The 24,460-nt window shown below is 38.5% G+C and overlaps 1 protein-coding gene across 2 annotated transcripts in view; it reads right to left on the reverse strand.

Annotated features, from left to right (window-relative positions):
• The window catches only part of cpne5b (copine Vb), a 118,707-nt gene extending 101,587 nt beyond the window's left edge, over positions 1-17,120 (reverse strand). For both annotated transcript variants that reach the window (XM_044122132.1, XM_044122131.1), the window contains exons 1-2: positions 17,034-17,120; positions 16,595-16,870 (exon numbers count right to left, since the gene is read on the reverse strand). In XM_044122132.1, coding sequence (XP_043978067.1) covers positions 16,595-16,870; positions 17,034-17,044 — 287 coding nt within the window. In that variant the 5' untranslated portion in view covers positions 17,045-17,120. The remainder of the gene's footprint in view (positions 1-16,594; positions 16,871-17,033) is intronic.
• Between the last annotated feature and the right edge of the window lie 7,340 nt (positions 17,121-24,460).

The raw sequence follows: 24,460 nt of genomic DNA on the forward strand, positions 1-24,460 counted from the left end.
AAAACTGTTCATTAGGCACAAGACGTCCTGGTAAATTAAAGTATTAATAATTGTCATGTTTTAGTTTGATTTGAGTAATACTATTTTAAAGTAACACCACTCTTACGTAACTAAAAGAGTTCGCACTAATCTACGTGTAAAAAACTTATTTTGTAAAAACAGTAGATGCTGGAGCTTTGAGTGAAACATATTTTTATGGGTTTGAAGTACAACTGGACAAAATAAAGGTAACAAAAAAAGCAAGAACACCAAATTTATTCCTAAAAACTAGCTTAATTGTGTGAGCTAATTCTTAGTAAGCATAACTCTTTTTAAAAATTAAGCCACGTTGATAAAAATTACAATAAATAAAAGCTTGAAATGTTTCTTTATTTGCTTTATATATCTACCGGTATATAAATGTCACTTATTCTGAAAGAAATTACAAGAAAATTTAATTTTTCATCACTTGTTCCATTTTTGGGGGTTGGAGGAGTATATAAGGCTCCTAAATATAAGCCTTACGTTGTAGTAATTCAGCAATAAATAATTTTATCAACACCGGCTGATCAAAAATAAAAATAAAAAATGTTTCCTGATCAAGTATCAGAGTGTGAAAAAGGTTCTCTTTCTGCACTGCATTTCCAAATATCTGGTTTCAACTGTATAATGATTCAAAACTGCTTGTCATAAGTACAGAAGATTTTTAAAAAAGTAGTCTTCCTTCAGATGTGTGAGATCAAACAACACCTTGCGCCTAGGAGAGCTGCATAAGTCACGTCTACAGTACTGGTGCACACCCAGCATGAAGTCGAGTAGCTCGACATTGTGATTAGAACTTCTCCTTCAATCTCCAAACCGAGACCAGTCTCCCAAAGATATAGTACTTGAGTAACCCCACCTTTTTATCCATCATCACAGGTGGGCATCAAGTCCCTCAGTCTAAAATAAAATACTAAATATTGGACTTGGAGAAGCATGGATTCTACCGGGACACGGCTGCAGGAAAGTATTTCAGACACTAATGTCTCTCAATCAGGCTTTCAAACTATGAAGACAGATAAAACAACACAGAGAGGCAGAGTGAAGACAGAGGGTTTGATTTGTTGGCAAAGTAATGCATGAAACTTTACTCTGAGAAAGAGAAACTGTGTTTTGAGAAATTGAACAAATGTTGTATTTTGTCTAAAACTGATCAAGTCAAATCTTTTCTTAAGCTACCTAAGTACATTCACACAAACTCTTGAAGATTTCACCCCATCTCTTTCTCCATCACTCTACAACCTTTCTAACACTTTGATCATGTCTCTTCCAAGAAAAATACAATGTAGGATTTATATGAATGCAGTGATATTGTCACAAAGTGTTTCTTTGCCCTTTCTCCATTGGGTTTGCCTGGTCAGGGATGAAATAGATTACTTGCTTCAGGGAAAAGGGAGACCAGACTGATAGAAACCTGAACAAACCAGTGACCTGAACAGGCTTCCACCGAGTTCAACTTCTTTCAGGCCTTCACAGAACAGCCGTGATTAAATTACACATGAATTCTATGTGGCATTACTAGGTGACCCTTAAAGACATTTGATTGTACTAGATGTGATGAAATTCGAAAGGTATCAGCAGCTTTGCAAGGAACTAGCAGTATTTAGAAGGTGATTTTCATTTGTTTGAAAGATATTTGTTCAATGGAAATTGCTCCAGCGAGCGTGTTGGCAAAATAAATCAAGGTCATTTCTGAAAGAGTCATGATTTGAAACAGGATGTTGCATTATTACAAGCCTGTGTTGCCACTTTTTTTAGTACTAATCCATTTGAGCTGCTGCACTAATGGGATAACGATGATAAAGAAACCAGGAGAGCTTCAAATCCACTAAATGTAATGCTGAGAAGATGAATGCTACTCAATCTGAACATAATGGACAGCACTGATTAAACAGCTCCAAACCTTTGGTCTGAGGCTTCTTCAGCTCCACTGCAATAAGAACCAATAAAGAAAGTTGTTGTAGGCCAGTGCAATAACCTCTTACAATAACTTTACACCAGTAGAAGCAGCTTATTGAGTCTAACAGCTTGATCTATCCAACCCTCTAATTTCTTTTGAATAATTGATTTGTTTATTTTGGTGAAACAACTCAGTTTTCAGTCCTTTTTGATTTTCAGTGACTTTTAAAACTCAAAACGGTCAATGAACTCCACTGTACAAAACAAAAGTACAGAAAACAGTGTCAACACTAACCGTTATTTTGTTTAAACTTAAATAAGCAAAAGTCTTTTCACTAAAACTTTACAGTTATTGTACATCTCTTCAAGTTAAGATTGGCATTGACTTGACATTGGTTTCTGATTTTTAAATAATAAATAACCCAGTTTTACATGGCACTTTTTACTTTATATACAGTCTAGAAACGTTTGGTGAAATTCCTGTCCAGGATACACAGAAGGAAAAAAAAAAATCAGGCAGTGTTACCACGCCTTTACTTGTGCAGAAAACCAACAGAAATGTGAATGTACAGTTATGTTTGCTACAAAAATTGTCCTAAACCACTTTAAGATGCAATCAAGTTGCCATAAAAGCATGTGGGGAAACAAGATATTTTCTATCACACTCAATAACATCCTTCTTTTTCCTCATTCATCACATTCTTCCCCTTAGGGCAAATGGTTGCTCCATAATCAAATCGCCCCATCTCGCCCACACACTTTCACACATCCCGTCTTTTTCATAACCACACATGACCATCTTACCTAATCATCCCTTCCTGCACTGAAGAGAGCACAGGCGGGGCTCAAACGGATCTATGAGCTGAAAATGGACAAGCAATTTCGTATCTACTCTGAGGAGTAAACTCAATAATGCCTCTTTCGCCACAAGATGTTCACTCAACAAGCGCTGCTCAAACCAAAATCATGAGCAATAAATTATTCTCCCCATTCATTTTTCAGCTGCAATTATGAAATATGGTTTTCAGGAGGAATTGACAAATTGCAATACGAGGTTTTAAGTGTCAGGGGATCACAAGTTGACAAACTGATCCTCCGAGTTGCCAATGCTGCCACACAGTGTGCCTGTCATCCCACTTAGTTTTGTTTTAGGCACGCCTGCTGCAATGCTCCCCCCTGTATTATGCAGCGCTGCGTATTTTATTGTCATTTTACGTGGTAGACCAATGCAAGGAGAGTTATAAAAGTGTTGCACTCACATGTATTCAGCCCCCTAAACTTTGATCCCTCTAAGTAAAATCTGGTGCAACTTATCCCAATAGCCAAAGATATCTTACAAGTAAATAGTGCATTTGATATGATCTCAGCAGAAATAGACATTATGTGAATCTCTCAGATGTTTTGTCTACTAACAAAATTGTCTACTAACAAAAGACGAGCGAGATATTAAGATAAAAAATATATGTTTTTTGGTTCGCATGCAAAACGCAATGTGTCTGGGGAAATTATCCCTGCAGATGCTTTGAACACACCATTTCCACGGGAAACATGGTGGTAGCAGCATCATGCTGTGGGAATGATTTTGTTTTGCAGACAAAGATAAGTTGGTCACTGATAATTGGAAGATGGATGGACCTAAATACAGGGTGATCTGGGAAGGAAGCCTATGAGGCTGCAAAAGACTTGAGAGTGGAGTGGAGGTTCAGCTTCCTGCAGGTAACCATACAGCCAGAGTTACACTAGAATGGCTCAGAACAAAGCATATTAATCTGTTGGACCTAGACGCAATTAAAAAGATCCAATTGGAGCATTTGACTAAACTCAAGCTATTTTGCAAATAAGGAAAATAAATAAAAATGGGCAATAATTTTAGTGTCTAAATGTGCAAAACTGACAGACATACAGAAAAAGACCTGCAGCTGTGATTACAGCAAAAGACGATTCTACAAATTATTGCCTCAGTACGACTGAATAAAATGTCATGCTTTTTAGATTTTTTTAATCTCTAAAATTAATCTGAAACCATGAATAAATTCACTTCCACTTTAGAATCATGCACTACATTGTAATGATATAACAGATAAATCCCAAATGAAATACTTTGTCATTTGTGGTTTGTATGCGTCATAAAGTGGAAACTTTCAAGAGATCTAGAAATATTGGATTTGTTTGTTTGTGCCTTCATGCTTTTACCATAAGGGATTAAATACAATTTGGCTAAACTGGATTGAAGATAGCGTGTTTGCAATAAAATAACTGAAAAATACCTTTAAGACTTCAGACTCCTGGTTTATCCTTGCTGGCTGGTTCCCAGTAGGGAAATCAAGAGATCGAAATCTGCTGCTACCGACCAGAAGCGTGCCGAACTAATTAGCTGAAACATGATCCATATTATTTCTAATTTTTCTTTGCTGCAGATTAAATTCACCATGGTTGTTCAGGAAATTTGTTTTGATGAGTGGATTCTATTACTGGAAAGCTTCAGAACAAGTGCTGGTTATAAGACTTACTGCAGCACGTAGAGTAAAATTTGGTGGAAGGTTCAGTATTGACAGTAAATGTCTCAAAACAAATTAGTTCATTGTAGTGAATTAAAATGCGGCACCAGCCCTGATTTGGTCCGAGGGGAAAAAAAAACAAAAAAACTCTATTTTTCTGATTGCACAGGAGCGGAAGCTGTCCACAGCTGTGACTCACCTTCCTCAAAAGCTCTGACAGAGCTATTAAGCTTCCATTACTCCATCTCATACATCGTCAACAGATGCTTCTGGCACAGCACAATGGGTGCAATTCACACAGGTGAATGACTCTTCATGCAACTGTCTTTTTATCAGGATCTTGACGGCAGAGAGGTTTGCCGCAGTCCATTTCCTGTGGTTCATTTTTAACCCTCCCCCCAGCCCCCTTTGATAGGTATATATGATTTTTAAAACTTCTAAGATACTTCTGTGATATACTGGTGCATATCACATGTTCCCAATGTGATTTATTGGACTGGAATGCTGAGGGGACACCAGGTCTGCAGCTCAGAGGGTTTATATTTTTTGATCTGCATTTTTGAGTCATTCTGTGACCCTGTTCTTTGCTTTCGTAAACAAGCACTCATGTTACCATTTTCCAATACGAAAAAAAAAGCACTGAAAGCCTTTTTGTTTTGGATATTTCATGACAACAACAGGGTTAATGACAGAGGTTCAGCTCCTCATGGTGGTATGGAGTGTACCCTATCAGCATATTTTGCATGCGCACCAGTTTTTTGCTACAAGCTGTTGGATTTGGCCTTCATGTAATTACACCTTCACCTGTTTTCTTCCCTACATTATTTCTTTCCCTTTTAATGACCACTGTTTGTCTCCATGCAGCCTTTCAGCCTTGTCTAATTTGTGATTTGTCAAGAGCCACTACAGAAAAAACAAACGTAATAAGCCAGAACCATAAAATACCGTTGGCATAAACACAAATCCGCCCAATAGTTACGTTGGTGAAATGGTTATTATAAAACCAAGATATGTAAAGCCAGTCCTCTGCGATTAGATTGTTCAAGTGATTTCTGTCATATTAAAGTTGGTAATTGTTCAAATAGTTTAATGAGTAATATTAAACTACTATTTGATCATGTTCATTTTATGGAAAACAGAAAATACCAGTTTTACAAAAGCATACACGCTTGACACGTGACATCACAAAAATTACTTCTACTTGCTAAATGTCAAGATTATGAGTTATTTCTGTTTTATTACTTCCTTCATAATCTGATTATTATGTACAATGTTTTTTTTTTCTTTTTACACAATTCTTATAAGATGAAGTTTTTGCTTTATGATCATTTTTAGGTCATACACAATGAGGTAACTGAGGGCAAACCTGTGAACGTGTGAAAATTAAAATATCTAAAACGACATTCAATACCATGCAATAGTAGAGTTTCCTGTTAGCAGCATTATTGGCTGAAGCTCAGGGCTGGAATGAATGAATGAATGAATGAATGAATGAATGAATGAATGAATGAATGAATGAATGAATGAATGAATGAATGAATGAATGAATGAAGTGTAAAAAGAGCCACAAGATATTAAAGTGCCCCAATATTTCCTATAGAAAAGAAGTCAATCCAACAAATCACTGTCCAGTTGCTGTCAGCACTTTATCAGGCAAAGTAAGAGTAAGATGGTATTTGTAGAACATATATGTTTAATCGACTAATCTAAGCTACAATATTCTCTTTTAAAGGGCTTTGTTGACTCTAGTGGCATTTGTTTGACAGTTGTCAGACAGGAAAGTAAGTTGTGAGAGAGAACACAAGCAGATTGTGTTCTCTCTCACAACTTACTTTCCTGTCTGACCCATGCTGGGTTCTGTTTGAATAGTCCATAATTTAAATATACTGATTTCAAATTAAATAATAAACAGATTCACAGGAAAGATTTTCCTTGTTTTCTGTAAATTTGAACACAAAGTACAGTAGAAGTTGCAGGGTCCTCCTCCTCCCCGCCCAAATTAAATTTTTGGTTACAGTTACCCTCATATTTACAAGCTTTCTGGTCAAATTCTCCTTAGGTCCTATGGACAGATGGTGTTTCGGCTATGCTCCAGCCCTTCCCAGATAAATCTGACTTTGTCCGTCCATGACTTCTCTGTTCTCACCAGATACCCCAGCGAGCCCTGTCAGCCCGAGAGCACAGATCAAAGCCTTGTCTCAGTCTCTCAACCACTAAAGCCAGCATGACAGTGAACCATCATTAACACTTCCAAAGAGTGTTAGCCTCCTTCCACTGAAATTGACATCACTTATGTTCAGCGGTGTCATCCGCTGGCTCACCAGGCCTTGTTTGCATTCGAAGAGATTCTCTCACTCAGGGACAAGGGCTGCAGATACAAGCATGATACAAGTAAGCAGGGTGGAAGAATTTGATGGCTGCAGGAATTAGACGTTTATATCTCAGCTGACAGAGCTGATTATAGCTGCTGCTTTGAGAGCTCTGACACGCAGAGCAGCGGTTCTTTCCGGGGTCGGAGGGAACGTTTCAGGACTAGATGACAGGCGAAAATCAATTTATTTTTATGTGTTTTTAATCAAACCGAGCGCGTGATTTCCAGGTCAATGATTGGGATATTTTATTCATCGTTAACATAATGACACCAGTGAAGGCAGCCATGGTTTTTGAAATTGCAGATGCAAAGCTCTTGAAAAGAGCATGCTCTTTCCAACATGCCCACAGTCCATTTTATTGATTTAGTGAAAGCATTAGTCACAGTCTGTCAATTAGAGTACAGACAGTAGTTGAAAAGGAAATTTGTAAAAGTAAAAGGAAAAAAAAGGGAATGCACTGAACTGTGATAGATAGCAAATGTTAGCAAATTGTTTGTGCCATCTATAACACGCTCAATCGCTTTGTTGGCGAATAAGTGTGGAAAATGTTCCAAAATTTGTTCGACTGGGTTAAAAGAAAAGTTTCTCAGTGTTTACATACAAGAGACAATCTGAATTGTCTCTTGTATGTAAACACAATTTTCCTGCTGTAGATCAATGTTGTCTATTAGGCAGAAAGGAAAAAGCCCAAAACATCAAAAACAACAACAACCCTCTTAACAAGCAAAGATACTGGCTTACAGTGTTTTAATTCAACTCCTAAAGGAAGCGCGTTGCTGTCGAAGGAACCATGAAATATGAAACACAGATGAGGTGAAACTCTGAGACTGTGAGTTACGTTTGCCCCCAAAAAGTCAATGCATTGTGATTGTTGGCTTTTCATGTTCATCGTAGATTTTACAGCAGCTAAAGCACTACAAGCATATGAGAAAAAGAAAAAAATGTGTGGGTGTGTCACACAAATGAACAGAAAATATTGCATGCACAAGTCAAAGGCTTGTGATACCCTCAGGTGAACCTGATGAGTGAGTTTCAGAGAAGAAAGCTGGCTGAAAGTGGGGAAAAGTTGGAGTTTACAGAGCATTATTCCCTGTGGTTGCAAAAGACCTCAGGCAGTCAGGTGGTTTTGAGCTTACAAGATTCCTCTGGACAGGTTTCGTGTCTGTTATTTTTGTAATTTTACTAGAGCTTACCTAGAAGGGTAAAGCTCATATATTTCACATCTTTCTTGAAAGCAAATCTTGCTTGAAAGCAATTTTGACGTTACTTTCAAGCAATATCAAAACAACAGCTAGAGCTGAAGTTCAGACTGACTCTTTAAAGGGGCAGTATCATGTGAAATTGACTTTTTTGAGGTTTACATCATGTTATAATGTTATTCCCTACTTAAAAACCTACCTGGAGAGTTGCCTTGATTCGTACATGTATGTTTGAGAAATCTTTTAATTTCCTATTGCAACTATTCAGCACCTAGCACTGCCTTCAAGGCGCAGTTCCTCTTTTGAGCTGGAGTTTGGGAGCTTCAGAGCTTCCACCTCAGAGAGCTGCCCTCCTCCAAACCACCAACTCTCAGCTCCGTCAGACTCGCCAACAGCAACACGTGCAACATCTCAGAGCAATAAGACGTAGCTGAAAGCTTAATAGAAGATATTGTGATAACTTCCTGAAGGTGGAGTTTTAGAAAGAGCAGGAGTTTTTAAAGAGTCAGAAGCCCAATTTCCAAGTGCTAAATCAGAAAGTAACTTTTTTTAAGTTATATTTAAAATATACAGCATTTTTATAACAACTAAAGGTAACATTGTTACTTGGTTATGCTATAACATGGCACTACATGTCTGGAAAACACATAATGCTGCTCTTTGAAACCATAATGTTGCAGGAATCAAAAGTATTCTGCAGAAATCCCCTCCCAGTGTTGGTTCTAGAAAAGGACACTCCAAGTTCAAAGTTAGAGATAAAACATTTCTAATTGGTTTTCCTGTTTGCTGACAGATCCTTCAGTGTCTTCCCAGGATGTGCCGTTTTACCAATTAATTGGTGACTTTTTCCCTGCAATTTTATTTAAATTTGTCATGGGTTTAATTTATAAATCTTTCCTTTTTGGTGACCACAATGAACTGCCTTTCCTGCTCCCATGGTGTTGTGCAATTTGGGGAGTAGCCACCATCAATTTCTCGTCTCACTCTCTAGCTTGCTCATCTGTCTTCTCCCTATTCTTTCTCCATCCACACCTCTATCTCACACCCCAGAGAAGTTGGACTGTGTGACACTGGGCAGAGTGCCCATCTTATTGTGCCAAAAAATAAACCCAGCTCATGCAAGAGCTGTGCAGAGGGAAAGAGCTTCATCTGGCTTTAGGGTGTGCTGATGGTGGTGGTGTGTTGCAGGATAATTATGTTGTGATTTGCAAAGCTGAACTCATCTTTTTTTCACATATATTATACGTGTAGCTAATTAGTTTCTTTGGAGCGGTATGTATTTGCACCAGAGAAGCCGAAGCAAAAAGACATTCGATGTGAAAGAGCTATCATCAGAGCTATGATGTGAAGTAAGGGGGATCCCCCCGTTGGAGGTCCTAAACTCCAAGATATGCTTTTAAATCTATTTAAGATTCTCGAAGGAGGCTTTATGAGTTGGAAAACCTGGTTCTCATAAACTCAAATATTTATGCAAATGCAGGTCATCCGCCATTTGGAAAAGGGAAATGTAATTATAGTGACACTTGCACTGAATGCGTTAAGGAGAAAAGCTGCAGAAACCCACATTCCTACATTGAAGTTGCTCAAAAAAAATGAGCCATTGTGATACAAGAAGCCACAAATTATATTAAGATTCAAGAGCTATCTTCACCTTAATAAAGAACATGGATTACATGTCACGATTAGGAAAAGGACAATCCGTTATTAGTTTAATTGGTTCTCTCCTCTGCATTCAGTCAATGTGACTTTTGACTCGGCGCTCGTTAAGCGTTACACCTCACAGGCTCCATAACTTCCATTTTTCCCATTAATCCCACAGAGCTGTGCAAAAGGCTTCTGGTACTTTGTGTGTTTAGAAACTTTTTCCTCGAACAGACCTTCAGGGGAGACATTACATTGATTCTGAGCTCTGGTGATGCTTGTTGACATGCAGCTGGTCAGAGTCATTAGGACCACTGAAAGCAACAGGAATTAAGCCTTCTGCAACAGATGGTTCCCCCAGAGGCTTAAATCTAGTTTTTAGTTTGATGTTCTTATTTGAATGTGTAATAATAATAATAATAATAATAATAATAATAATAATAACAGTTTTGAAGGCAATCGTCCTTCCAGCTCAGACCAGAGCTGTGAAGAAAAAAGTTCTTTCAATTTTAATACAACTAAGATGCAATATTTTTACAAACATTCACAATAAAAGCCTTTAAAAATACCTCACCCTGAACCTCAATCCACACTGAATAAACTGTCTTGCAGTTTATTCACAAAACCAACCTGAATGCTTTCCTGTGCTCAGGCTGTCATTTGTCCGTGACATAATTTAATGAACCTTCAAAATTGCTAATTGCCATGGAGTCCATGCAGAGAAAAATAATAATGCTGTGCGCATCATCATTGATGTTTGACAAATGTGAATTGGTCATATTGTGAGAAGAAGCAGACCTACTTGATTCATAGCAGAAATAATGGAGTGTGTTCATGCTTGTCATGAGCACACTGACAAGCATGAAGAGGAACAGGTGAATAGAAAGACCTGACAAGGGGATGACTGAATAAAAATAGTATTTACAATGGGGAGGGTGATTACTAGATGTTACCTATGAGTATAATTAACAGAATTTGCTACATCATTGTAGGAGGATAAACTGAGGTACTGAGGAAGCATGGCTAGAAATGACCAAGTAAACATAAAGAAACGCAGAGGAAGTGACTGAGCAAGACCAGCATGGGAAAACACAGGAACAAATGAAATAATCCTTAACCTGCCTCTGGTATGATTTCTTTTTGTCTATCTATCAAGAAGTTATCCCAGGTTTATTATGCATATAATCCCCCTGAGAAACCAAGTTTATCTCTCAAGAGAAAACCTTACATTTAAAAATGTATGTAATGTATAAGATATTCTGGGTGACTTTGGTAATATTGTAAAAATAGTTCTACTAGTGCAGAATGTGCTGAAACTATCAATCTTTCTGCCTGTGCCTGCTATCTGTACATCTCAGTTCAGCTTACAGGGCTTGATTTGTTTCTGACTTGTCTTCCATACAGATAAAGTCATAATTTGTTCTGAGTAAAACCAGCCCAACTCCAACAAGTGGTTCGTGCGCCACAGTTTGAAAAATGTGATTTTAAAAGATTTCCTCAGCAACTCTTCCATCCAGTTACACAAATGTAACTGGAGGCTAATAAGATGAAGAAATTGGAGCTTATTGCATATATATTGTCAACAGTCCTAAAATTAGAATTTTATGAATAGGTTCATCTGTGAAACAGCAGAGAGTCGTATTAGCTGAACTCAGTGCTTCTTGATATCATTGTAAGCAGCTGCTTTTCGTTCATTGAAAGACCTGCCTAGGAATACACAAGGTACCTTGTCTCTCCTCACAAGGCTTTGAGAGATTGTTAAATGGCTACAGGCCACGCTGGATGCATAAGTCATTCTTTGTGTCGCTGAATTGACTGGTAAGAAAGCAGAGCAGAGAGTGTAAAGCAGACTTTGACTTGCCTGTAAATGGCTTTACAGGGATTTCAAAGGGTGCTGAATGCAGAACGGTGGCTTTGTGGCAGAAGGATTTACACCTCTGCTCTCCTGTCCACATTGCACCATGTTTTGTCTTCTTATTTACCAGGACAGTCAGTGGTACTGGGAACCTGACCACTGACTGTCAAGCCCTGTAGGATTATAAATACCAGTTCAGGAGAATCCCCAAGAAAAAAGAAATGTGCCTTTTTTTGGGACTGCCAATCTGTACTCCCAGTTTTGTTCCTCTGACATCTGACATCTCTTGGAGGTCAGGGTTCTTCACAAAACAAACACACACTCATAAAAGTGCTACATAAAACAGTGTGAAAAATGTGAGCTGAGCTCAAAAGTCTACACTTGCTGGAACAAATCCTTGTGTGCTTAAAGCCACTTTTGTCTTAATTAAACATCCTGGTGCTGATATTGTGGCTTGTAAAAGTATTCATATTCCTTGCGTATTTTTCCCCTTTCATCATGTCACAGCCAATGTACTTCAATGGGATTTTATGTCATGTATTCCATAATTTTGAAGTGGAAGGAAAATTATGGTGGTTTTAAATTTTTTTCACAAATACAGTTCTGAAAAGTGTTGTGTGCTTTTATGGTTGGCCTCCCTTTTTTTGAACTGGCTGCCAATAAATGAGATATTGGTGAGGGAAAACAAAAAGCCATAAGCCCGGTCAACTCATAAACTTTCTGGTCTACATGGGAACACTACTAGTGGTAGAAAACTAGCAGCACATCATTCTGGACACACCATCCCCATGGCAAAGCTTGGTGGTGGCAGCATCATCTTGTCGATATCCATTTTTCAGCATAGATAATTAAGCTGATCAAAGCTAATAGGAGAATTGAGAGAGCTTGTAACAGGGTAAAACTGAAAGAAAATCTGTAAAAGGCAGATAAGGCTTGAGTATGAGTGAAGGCTCACCTTCCAGCAGGACAAGTCTAAAAGCACGACCAGAGCCACAATAGAAAAAAATTTGATCAAAGCCATGATCAAGATCCTAATAATATATCCAGACCTAGATCTGAATAAAAGCCTGTGGTATGACCTGAAAATTGGCCACACACTATCCAGTCACACTGAGTTTTAGCCATTTTAAAAAGCAGACTGACAGACTTGTAGAAGTAAATGGAGATAAAAGCAAGACAAGATAATGGCAACTGAACTTCTTTGGTTTCTTGAAGATGTTTCGCCTCTTATACTTAAGGCTGCTTCTGTGTTTAGCTTGGTAGGAAGTAACAGGCATATGTACTCAGTATAATCACAGTAATAGGGCCATGAATGTCACTAATAGGGTAATTAAGATATGTTGATCATTGACCCTAATTTCTGCTCAGCTCAGTGCAGCGCCACTGTTGGCTGAAATTCCAAAAATGTCCCGTGAGTTGTTTTATATAACTTCACCAGTATGTAGTATATACTTTTCCTTCATCAAAAGAAAATCCCAATAAAACATATTGAAGGTTTTTGTTTGTAATGAGAGAACATTCCTAAAACATGAACATTTAAAGTGAATATTGAACATTTCTGCTTGTAGAAAATTGTAGAAAATGTATTAGAGCCCAAAAAAAGTGCAGTCTTCATTTCTAAATGCCTTATTTTCGTCATTTTAAGACCAAACGCTTGACTTGTCTTCTTAAACTGAATGAATGACCAACTAATTCCATATAATTTTCTCCCTATTTGCCTGATCAAGAGCCAACCCACCCCTCTCCGTTTGACACTGGTCCCGATAATGGTGCATTGTCAAAAGCGCGGCTGTAGCTTGTAATAAGGGGTATTTACCCTCAGGGAACAGCAATCATCCTGGATGGGGGCATCGCAGAAAGCACACACTTGAAGGAGGTGCGAACACTACCAAACACAGAGCCTTCTTCCCTGAAAAGAAATCTGACTCATGGAACATCTGGGCAAAGGATTTGGGGGATTAACGAGGTTATTATAGGTGTCTGAATGTGACAGAAGGATGTCTGAGTTTATCTGCTCTGCTTCCAAAAAAAACCTGAAACAGCTACAAAACTAGCAGTTGTGGGAATTAGAAAAAAAAAAAACATCCAAAGACATACTCAAGCATTTGTTTGGATGCATTTTGTTTTTAAGAGCTAAGGACACTAGTTGATTATTCAGACTCTCTAAACCCTCAACAATCCCCAAAAGAATGATCAAAGTCTGATAAGAGGAATGCTTTATTTTTATTGAACAGAATAACTAGCACAGATATATGACCCTCATGAAGGAAACATCAGAAGACGAACTGCAATATTTTCTCATCATAAGATTTAGTCAAAGAATTTATCAGACACCAAGAAAACTGGGAGATTTAACAGAAATAAATCCCGCACAATGGTTAGAAAATTCTTTCACCACAAAGCATCTCAAACTTACATGGGTCAATTCTGCTTTGGGCTCACGCTGCACCACCTTGGTGCCAACAATATTTATTCATAAAGGGATAAAGGGATTCAATTCAATGCTGAAATAAATAAGCAAATAGCAAAGTCCTGAAAAAGAAGTAAATACATTTTTTTTAATTGAGATATTTTAAAAAAAGCACGTAACATAAGTTATGTTTTATTTAAATCTAAATTTGGTGCCAGTCCATAGCATTTTTAAAAATGTATTTTGTTCACTTCGTCCAATCTGGCAGTAATTTAAAAAGCTGCAGACTGCTTTTGTTCATTTCTAGGTCAAAACCTTAAATATTCGGACTGGTCAGACCTCAAATGCAAAATTCTACACCTGAATGAGATTATTTGCAACTCAGTTTAAGCTGTATTGGTCCTTTATTTATTTATCTATTTTTTATTGAAAATATTAAAAGTAATCTTTTTTTCCTTTACTTTTTTGTGATTAAGATAACCTTAGATTTGACAGATGTAGAGCAGAGAATGTAGCCTCATTAAATCTGAATTATCTTTCCTGCAGATACGGGAAGTCAGGAACACTGACTGATTTTCTGAACAAGACAATGTGGAGTGATGACTCCATGTAAAACAGCCACAATGATCTCACAAGCAGAAAAGATAAACTCAGTCAAATATTCACTTAAAAAAATGTTTTGTTTTGTTTTTTATTATTGGCCAAACTTTTGCAAGCCACTGCACACCAAGAGTAATCACAGCTGTGAACTAAATTACTGTAAGCCACATGTTCTTTTTGATTAGCATTGGAACTGTACATCTACTGCACATCAGATGGGTGCTTTCCTACAGAAAACACTGGCACAGAAGCAGGATGGAAAAGCACCAACCTCCCTCTTCCAATTACTGGTTTCGACTCAAACTCATCGTCTTTCTGCATGAGGGAATGAGCAGCACTCCGTTATGTTTCCTACCTTTCCAACGTGCATCAACGTTGGGCATATATTCGGATGATATATTCAGAGAAATCATTTACATAAATGCTGGTGGGGTTCAGGATGGAGCTCATCATTTACCTGAATGCTGTCTAATTGCACATGCTTGTGTGTGATGTGAGCCCAGTCAGCTTAAGTTGGCATGCTGGAAAAGTTAAAATCCAAAACTTATGTCAGAATCTGTCAGGTGCTCAAGTTGGCATTTCGCTACCCATCCTTTCTCCATTTAAACTGACGGCTTACTAAAGATTTCCATTTGCAACATAATTGTTGTTCATTCAGCAAATTTCTTGAAAGTTGTCTGTATTTTCCTTTTTTTCAGTTCTGAGCAGAGCGATGTTGAAGCAAGCTTCTCTGAAGGTCAGAGAGCCCATCAATAATGCACTCACAGCTTGTTATAACTCAAACTCACTCAGCTCCAATGGCTCACCAACCAAAAACCCAGCATCAAAGAGCGGAAACGTGTGTGTGTGTGTGTGTGCGGGTGTGTGTGCGTGTGCGCGTGTGTGCGTGTGTGTGCGTGTGTGTGCGTGCGTGTGCGCAAGCATTCTGGAGTATTTAAGGGACGAATTGCACTGTCAGCCCTAACATAAAAACCGCTTTCTGTTAGGAAGGGGAGTGACTGTCTGTATTAGAATGGCAGACACTTTTTTTTTTTTCATAAATTATTTCTGAAAATGAAATACTGTAGAATTACAGAACAGGAAGGAAGCTTGAGGCCAGGGACATGGGCACAGTGTGAATGTGATGCAAAGCTTTGAAAATTTAAGTCCCTTTTTTTAAAGAATGCAGCAGGGGAAGGGTTGAGGCTTTCAGAGGTCTGCTGGTGCTGAAAACAGCCAGTTACTGTACAAACCTGCACATGAGAGAGGCTTTAGGATATAATAAAACTATTGATTTCTCATTTAAAAAACTAATAATAATAATAATAATAATAATAATAATAATAATAATAATAATAATAATAATAATAATAATAATAGTAATAATGCATTATTTTAAAAGAGATGACCCAAGATTTTAGGGACCTAATCAGAGCTTAATTTGAGTTGCCCACTTCAAGTCTTCTAGGCATGACGCGTAGTGGTTGCTCTGGTTTAGGTGAATGGCTCTCCAACCAGGGCTTGGCATGAAGATGGGGCCACAACGTCAAGTGGCAGTGATAAATAAATAGGTACATAAGCAGGGATATGAAAAAAGAACAAGAACCGATATCATTCGTATTTCGGGGCTAAATATGAATCAGACACTAATTTGCACCATTTGTCGGGTCCCATTCTCAAAGAATCAATAAAGAAAACTTCTTCAGGGACAAACAAAAGTTAGCTTTAGTTTCCAAAGTCTTTCTACTGTATAAAAAAAAAGAGCCTAAGGCAAATAAGCAAAGAAATAGTTTTTCAGGCAGAAATGACAGGTAACATCTCATAGCTCATCCCCTCACCTCCTATGCCCTGGACAGAGAGCCACACTAAACCCACAGCAAGTGTGAGGGGTTAAACCCATTGAAGGGCCACTGCTGTCCACCGAAACACCCCACATCCACGCCGGCACAAATCAAAACGAGCAACTTCGGAAGTTACATTCGCAACATTAGGCAGCATCGTTGTATCATCGTGGAATTAGCACATCTCACAGAAAGGGTGAGGCTCTCTCAGAACTTTCACCGCACGCCGTCCCGATTCCCGAACTTTTCATTCACGCATGCAGCTTCGCGCCCACTCACCTGCAGGAGACGGTGATCTCCACTTTCGTGGCCGGAATGTTGCCGGTGATCGGGTCAAAGTCGTACACCGATGACATGTCCCCCAGCTTGTCCATAACGTCCCCCTCCATCATCTCCATGGCGAGAGGACGCGCCGGCTCCGGTGTGATCCGAGAGGCGCACAGCCTGGCCCCAACGGAGCGCGTCGAGTCTCCCCTGCTGACTCCTGAGACCAGATCGGAGACCAGACGGCCTCCGGTCCGACCGGGTGAGGCAGCCACTTCACAGATGTTGAAGCTGGAGAGGATGAAGGGAAGTGAGCAGTGAGTGACTGAAAAAGAAAATAAATGGCGCAAAAAAAGAAGAAAGAAAACTGTGGCGGACTTTGTTAACTCGCCAAAAAGCGTGAATATCTGAATGCGGGGACAGTAACTGAGATTACTGTTGCGCCCTCACCGACCTGCTGCACATCGCATGGGGAGATAGACCCGCTCTTTGATTTTCTCCTCAGTCTGTGCGCACAGCGGAGCGTATGAGAAGAAAAGACCTGATAGCTGCACTTAAACCCACCCATCCTCCTCCCACATGGAATTACACTCAAGTGCTGCCAACCCAGCCCATGTACCCCGCTGCTGCTGCTGCTGCTGCTGCTGCTGCTGTCACCCTGCAGAAGATGAGCTGCAAGGGAGTAATGACAAATTAATTACGATGTGATGTTATGTTTTAATGCAGGTGCTCTGCTTTCTTGCAAGGTGTAGAATTTCTTTAATAAAAACAAATTCACTGAAGCTTCACTTAAACCATAGTTTTGCCCCGGTTGAAGTTGCAGACACTTTATGTGAAACGGCAAAAATCATAAATGGATGAATGAGATACACTCTTTTTTATCTTAAATAATTACTTCCTAATCCAACTCTTCAAAAGATAAAATAAAACTCTGCGGCAGTGATATTAATGAACATAGCAGAACGGAATCACATTGTAGATGCTGTCATGCTTTATATGTCATTTTGAATGTTTGAAATGCCGCTGTTGTGGCATTTCAGCACCACAGCAGTGGAACAGCTCCATGAGCAGAGGGGAAATAAAAACAAGCTGGGGAATTATTTCCTCTCGGAGTTAAAAACGGTTCATTCAACCATTTTTCTTTTCTAAATGATACTGCATTTTACTTCCAGTTGTTTCATTTGTACATTTTTTGTGAACAAATGCAATTATCTGCTTATAATTGTTTTTGATATTGGTAAGCTGGGTCACTGAGGCAAAACCGAGGCGGCGCCATTAATGCTGTAGAGGACATTTCTTAAAAATGCATTGGTCATTTTGTTTAAGTTCAAGCCACGGTGGCAGCAGCTCAGTAGAGAAGCCCATGCTTTTGCCCACCCAGTCACTTGAGCTCTAGCTCCTCCAGGGGAGTCCCAAGGAACATGGTCCATCTGGTGTGTTTGTCTCTCACTCAGTTTTTCCCCTCATTCATGAACAAGACCCCAAGAAACTGCTCCCCTTAGGCCCGACCAGAATAACACACTCTACCTTGTTTTGGCTCCAGATAATGGCCACTAATTTGATCATGGTGGTGCTAATTTTCATTTTGACCACTTCACACGTATCTGCAAACTTCCATGCTATTCGAAGACCAAATATTTCCTCTTTGCACACATCTTAAAAGAAATGAAATCTCAACAGTCGCTTTCTGATCAGCAGTTATGTTTTTTAATACAGCGCAGGAAATGTTAAAATGACCTTTTCTTGGTTATTATAGTTTGCATATATTATTGAATTCCCACATATTGCTTGAAAATAAACAGATAGACAGAAAATAAACAGTCCTGGGGGTTTTATGTTTTCATAGAGTATAAGAGAATAAAATGTACAAAAAATTTTACAAAGATGTCATCAACAAAAATTTAAGGCTGCTTATTATTGCATGATTGCACTCTATTTAAGTAAGATGCCAGCAGGCTTTAAGCTGCCTAATTTTAGAAATCAAGACTAATCACCAGGAGTAAATCACGTCCAGATTTAAAAGCCTTATGTATCTGTGAAACATGTTTTACATAATGTGCTGAACTTACTCAATTTCCCACCTGCAAAGAAGGAAACCATTTTGTCACTTTTGAATAACAGCTATTCCCAACTGTGTTGGTGTCTGTCTTCTTCTAACCCGCCACCTCACTGTTTATCTCACTTGTTGTGACACTGCTCATCCCTCTCTGTCTCTTCTCATGAATAAACAAAGGATTCACACACAAATGCACAGTAACACTTGTGGTCATGAATAAACCACTTACCAGCTGTTTGCCATAGATTACTGGACTGCATCTGGAAACAAATCACTTTGCAACAACTTGGAAAGCTGTAGGATTTTTTTTGTCTTTTTTTTTATGTTCGGATGCCTCCCATTTCTCTGTCATTGCACCTTTTGCTTTATACTTTTTTCCAGTTTTTATTTTCTTCCTCTTTTTCACACATATCTCTCACACACACAGGAGGAGACACAAACAGCCATAAAGCACTTCGCCGCCTTTCATAAAAGGCTGCTGAGGCACACAGCTCTTTCTCCTGCGTAGAGCACCTAACGTCTGGATTCTGGAAATCAATTTACACCAGCACAGGATGCTTCTGCCCACACAGCCCTCCAGCTCTGCATCAGAAGCGCACACGCACACAGCCGCACAAGGGGTGCGCGCAATCATTCTTTCAGAAGCACGCAGAGCTGTGCACACATAAAACCAAATTATTTTCTCATATGTCACTGAACGACCCATAAACAGAGATAAAGAGGCACACACATCCACAAACGCACACACACACACACAGACACACACAAATCTCTCTTTCCCCCTCTCTTCTGGGTGATTCATGTATTTTGAGGGTTGGCTGTTCGGTGTGGGTGAGCGTGTTATTGCAGATGTTCCACAGAGTGGGCTGGTGGGAGCAGAGTTGGGGGGAGGAGAGGTTGTTGAAAAAGGATGAACAAGGCATGTCCAACATCCGTACTGTCTTGTAGAGCAGGAAATTTAAATAGTGTTTAGGAACTTAAACTCAGTGTTTAAAATGATAGTAACTGTTTTGAGCCATGACCACCGAATATTTCTCAATTACAGTTTCTTGCGAAAGTATTCGCATCCCTTGAAATTGTTTAAAAAAAAGAAAGAAAAAAAATTCTTGTTACAATAGCAAGCTTCTTCTATGTATGTTTGGATTTTGTTTGATAGAATGACAGAACGTAGCAACAAATCCATCCACTGTACATGAGGTTTTTTTGTATGCGGTTTTTGTCGAACAAATGTATTTATACTGAGATCAAATTACACTAAGGTGAATTCTATTCACAAACCAGCTGAAAAGGTAGTTATTTATACTTATTTTTAGTTGGAGGTATAAGAGTAAACAGGACTAAATCTAAGTCCACAACATACTGTTCAATATTGCAATTTTAGAAAGTCATATTCCAACCTTCACAAGCAAATACTACTTGATGTTGCTCTCTATCATATGAAAGTCAACATGAATTATTATGTGATCACAATTTATTGTGTTGTAAATTGGCATCGAGTGTCATAAAAAGCACTTATAAACAGAATATCTTAATATTATTATTTAGCTTAAAAGATGTTTAACAAATGAGTGACTGCAACTCTTTGTCATCGGCGTCAGCAGAAAATACATTCAGAACTCAGTCATATAGAAAACAGCTTTCTAATTAACGGCTAACATTTGAAAATAATGAAGGCAAAATGATTAGCAATCATTAACACCAGTAACCTTGGTGCATTGATTCAGTCAGTCACAGTTTCCAAACCGGGCAGCACTGCAGTCCGGTCAAGTGTGGTAAAAAACCAATTAGAAAAGACTTTTTACTTTTAACGATTTACTGTTTTTAGTCAAATTTTCAACAGAAAACACGTCCAAAGAGGATGTCAGTTTAAATGCTGTTGTCATCCAACAGCAGTGGACCAGGAGGTGGTCAACACGTTGCTCAGCTGGTGACATTAATAACACCATATGGGATTCAAATGCATCCTCTGCTGCTTCCCAGTCCTTTTCTCTCCAGCTTCCTGCAGTTTTCTCAGCACTAATTACAGTGTTTATTCTGACTTGCGTCATGCCATCCAAAAATATTGCCTTTGTGGCAGCAATTATGCAAAAATAAACAAATGTCCTGTCAAGTAAACATCTAATTGCATTGTTCTTTTTTATGAGTGTAGTTTCAAAAAGTTATATATTGTAACTCACCGGTTTAGTTATGCTTTGATATCCCATCTTAAAGCTTTGCTTGGCTATTAATTGAAGTAACTGCATTCCCAGCTGTCCTGAGACAAACGTGTTTTTTCTCACCAAATTTGACATCAGCAAGTCATTTGAGTTGCGTTGCTGCTGTTTGGTGTTGTGATGTTGTCATGAGTTAAACAAATTCAGCTTTGCAATAGATAAAAAGTTTCATCTTTGTGATAGAAGTAATTATTGTCTCCCATGAGTGCAAAACCTTATAACCAGAGAACATAATTTTCAGAGCACAGTATTATCAACGGACAAATGTTAACTGAGACCTTTAAAGATCTTTAATCACATCTAGAGAGCGACACCTGAGTGTCTGAAAATTCTGTATTAAGCCCATAAAAATAACGCATTTGATTAATTTAACGTTAGCTTTAGTGAACCAGAACTGCATCATAAAACTTATAGAGAGCTCAGTGATTTTATCTGAACTTTAAAAGGAATGGCTTAATGGGAATGTTGATAGTGGTTAGATGTTGTTGTTTTTTTTCTCAGAGGTTTTTACAGATCTTTATCTGAAGTGTTGCTACTAAAACTCTGATTTAAGAAAAGGGAAATCCAAAAGGATAAATACATCTAACCATAGATTCTCTTTTAATACTGCGAGTTGCTTAGATTAATTTTTAATACCTTTTCCGTCCAGTTTCACACTAACTGAACCTGACTGGTGAATTTGTTTAGGATAAATACATTCCAACAACAGTGGCTATAAAAATCACATTGCCAGTCAGAAACCATTTTATGAAATAAAATATTCTTCAAAAAGAAAATCTTGTGTGATTATCAAAACAAAGAAGAATGATTGGAAATCACTTTATCAGTAAAATTCATTGGATTGTTTTTAAGGGCGCCTTCATATACAGCTAACATTGTGGGTCCTGACTTGAATCCTGCTGAAAACGTCAAATATCAGACATTGATAGTAATGCAACCAAAGAAATGAAAGAAGCAAATCCATGACTGAAAGAAGAATGGTCAAACATCCAAGCAGAGTTACAGTATACCAGAATTCTGTTGATGGCAACAAAGACTGAGTGGTTTGTCTGCAGTTTGTTAAATATTGTCAAATATTTCTGGTGATCTAAATATATATTTGAGCCTGTGTGTATATTTTTAATCCTGTTTGGAATAGAGAAGAGCCACGAAAAAATTCAACACTAACAAGCCCATTCTTGCTTTTAAATATTTCCAGAACAATGTTTTGTTAAACCACTCAAAAAGTGAAGGAATAAATGCATTAAAAGGCCCCAAATCAATTCAACTTCCATGCTGATAAGGAGAGTATGTAAGCTTCTGACCTGCACTGTATGTTTCTCTCTGAACGATGCAAGTATGTTTCCAAGCTGTGCCCTGTAGAGAAGGAAGAGGTTTGAAAAATCCAGTTCAAAGGGCCACATGTTCCCTCCCAGAGAGTAATCCTGCTCTGTGAGCCAGTGGTTTAATCCAGAATCAAACCCCCTCCTCATCAGGTGGCAAACATCACAAAGGAACCTTTTATGAATGACTCCTTTGACTCTAGGAAGCAAACGCATGCATGCTGCCCCCATGGTGAATCTGTGGGCTCAGTGATTGGCTCAGGTGCCAAAGCGCCCTGAGGGTGCAACAGGGATTCAAACACTCTGATGCGTTAGAGATGCAATCAAACTGAAAATGACCAGATCTGCTCATGAGCTCATTCACATAAAAAAATAAAAATAAAATAAAAAAAATCAGACAGTCAGAAACTGGTACATTCAAACCAGCTGCTTATGCAAAATCTTGAATAAAGTGCAGCATCATTGGGGAAAGTTAGCATGCTGCCTGGACACTCTGGTTCTTGGCGTTTCTCCAGCCAAGTATGTCTGGTGAAAGTTTATTTTTCAACAAATTGGTGCGAGCTCTGTCTGAGTGCAAATGGAGGAATGTGAAAAATCGACTATGGCATATGAAATACTCACTCACTACGACCCCATAAGGGACTTTTTAAAACATCCAAGGGAAACACTCAGCTTTGGCTCAGGGTTGATGGAATAATTTAACTCTACATATATTTATTCAGCATTAGCTTGAAAGCGTATCTTTTTTGAACTATGCCTTTTATTAGCACCAGCAAGAAATATAGCCAAATGGCTAAAGAATGAGTCCTATTTAACATTGGTAAAATGTATTTAATAAACCTTGTGTGAAAGTACGGAGCTTTTTACCATGAAATGTGATTGCTGAAATTGTATTATTAAGGCTTTGATCTAAATCTTAAGAGCTCCAATTGTATGATTAAAATTACACCTACATTATGAAGCTTTGATGGAATAGATCCCGACTTAAATGTGGAAATTCTCATTTGGTTTGTTAATCACAGGAAACAAGATGAAACAGCCAGACCTCTCCTTGATGTTTCCATTAATGGCTCGTATTAGCCAATAATATTATTTAGAAGAGAAAGATAGCTTAAGAGAAAATGTTTCCAAACTTAGTTGGTAATACAAATGTTCTTTGAGTCGACATTATATGATGATTTCAGTGGATAAAGGGATCCTAGCATGACGCACTTTGAATGATGTGAATGCATGCTGTTTGGGCCGACCAAGATGTTTCTTTGTCACAGTCCACTTCCTTAATCCTGAGCTCTGGCTGAACAGAGAGGAATATGACAATGACTTCAGCCTCTTATCTCCTCACATAAAAACTAATCCTCGTCCAAAAAGCCACAAAAATACCAAATTTGAAGTCGACACTCCTTGAATCCTTTTACTTAAAGGCATATCTTTTTTTACTTAAGCACTTTATTGTCTGCATAGTGAATTGAGGAGTCGTTCGTACCACTCAAAATGTTGTCAGGATACAAACATAAACCTTAAAGCCGCAGTAGATAACTTTAACTAAAATATGTTTTATACATATTGGATAAAACTATCAGAATATGGTCAGAAATAGCAAGAAGAAGGACTTAGCCCTGTCAGTCACACTGTCATTGTTAGTCATAGACCCACTGACCAACATATAAGTGATCTGGGGGTGACAGGCAAGGGGTTAATTAATTTCTTTTCACTTAAGGATTACATTGTGTTAGTCTATCACTTGAAACCCAAACAGAATAAACCGAAGCTTGTTGTTGTTGTTGTTGAAAAGTTGAAGTGGTGTGAATAATTTTAACAAGGCACAGTACATGCTCTAGTTTCCACAGCATGATCAATTCATGACACAAACCAAGTTGTGGCGAAGCTTGACAGCTACTTTGATGCAACTGTTGAAGGAAGCTGGTTGTCATTTTGAAAAGCACAACGTAATTAGTTTGGACAGGTGGAGCATTTACAAGCTGGATTCATTCAAATTAAAAATGAAATGAAACAGTCACTGCATGTCGTCGTGCTGATAAAAAGGGTTGAACGTCTAGATAAGGAGCCTAGCAGGTAGGTAATGTTTCACAGCACTTTTATGGTAAAGGATCAAAGGTCCAATTCTGTTTTCCCTGTCACATCCGCCTTTACACCTCCAAGGGATTTCTGCCTGGAAGAGGGTGTAAATCCCAGCGAGGTGAGTGTGTGTCCTGAAAAGTCTTTGTCTAGCTGGATTCTTAAAGCTGCCATCCTAACACCTGTGCACCTTCATTTTAAAGCATTCCAGAGT

The sequence above is a fragment of the Gambusia affinis genome, linkage group LG07 (assembly GCF_019740435.1).
Source record: "Gambusia affinis linkage group LG07, SWU_Gaff_1.0, whole genome shotgun sequence".
Lineage (NCBI taxonomy): Eukaryota > Metazoa > Chordata > Actinopteri > Cyprinodontiformes > Poeciliidae > Gambusia > Gambusia affinis.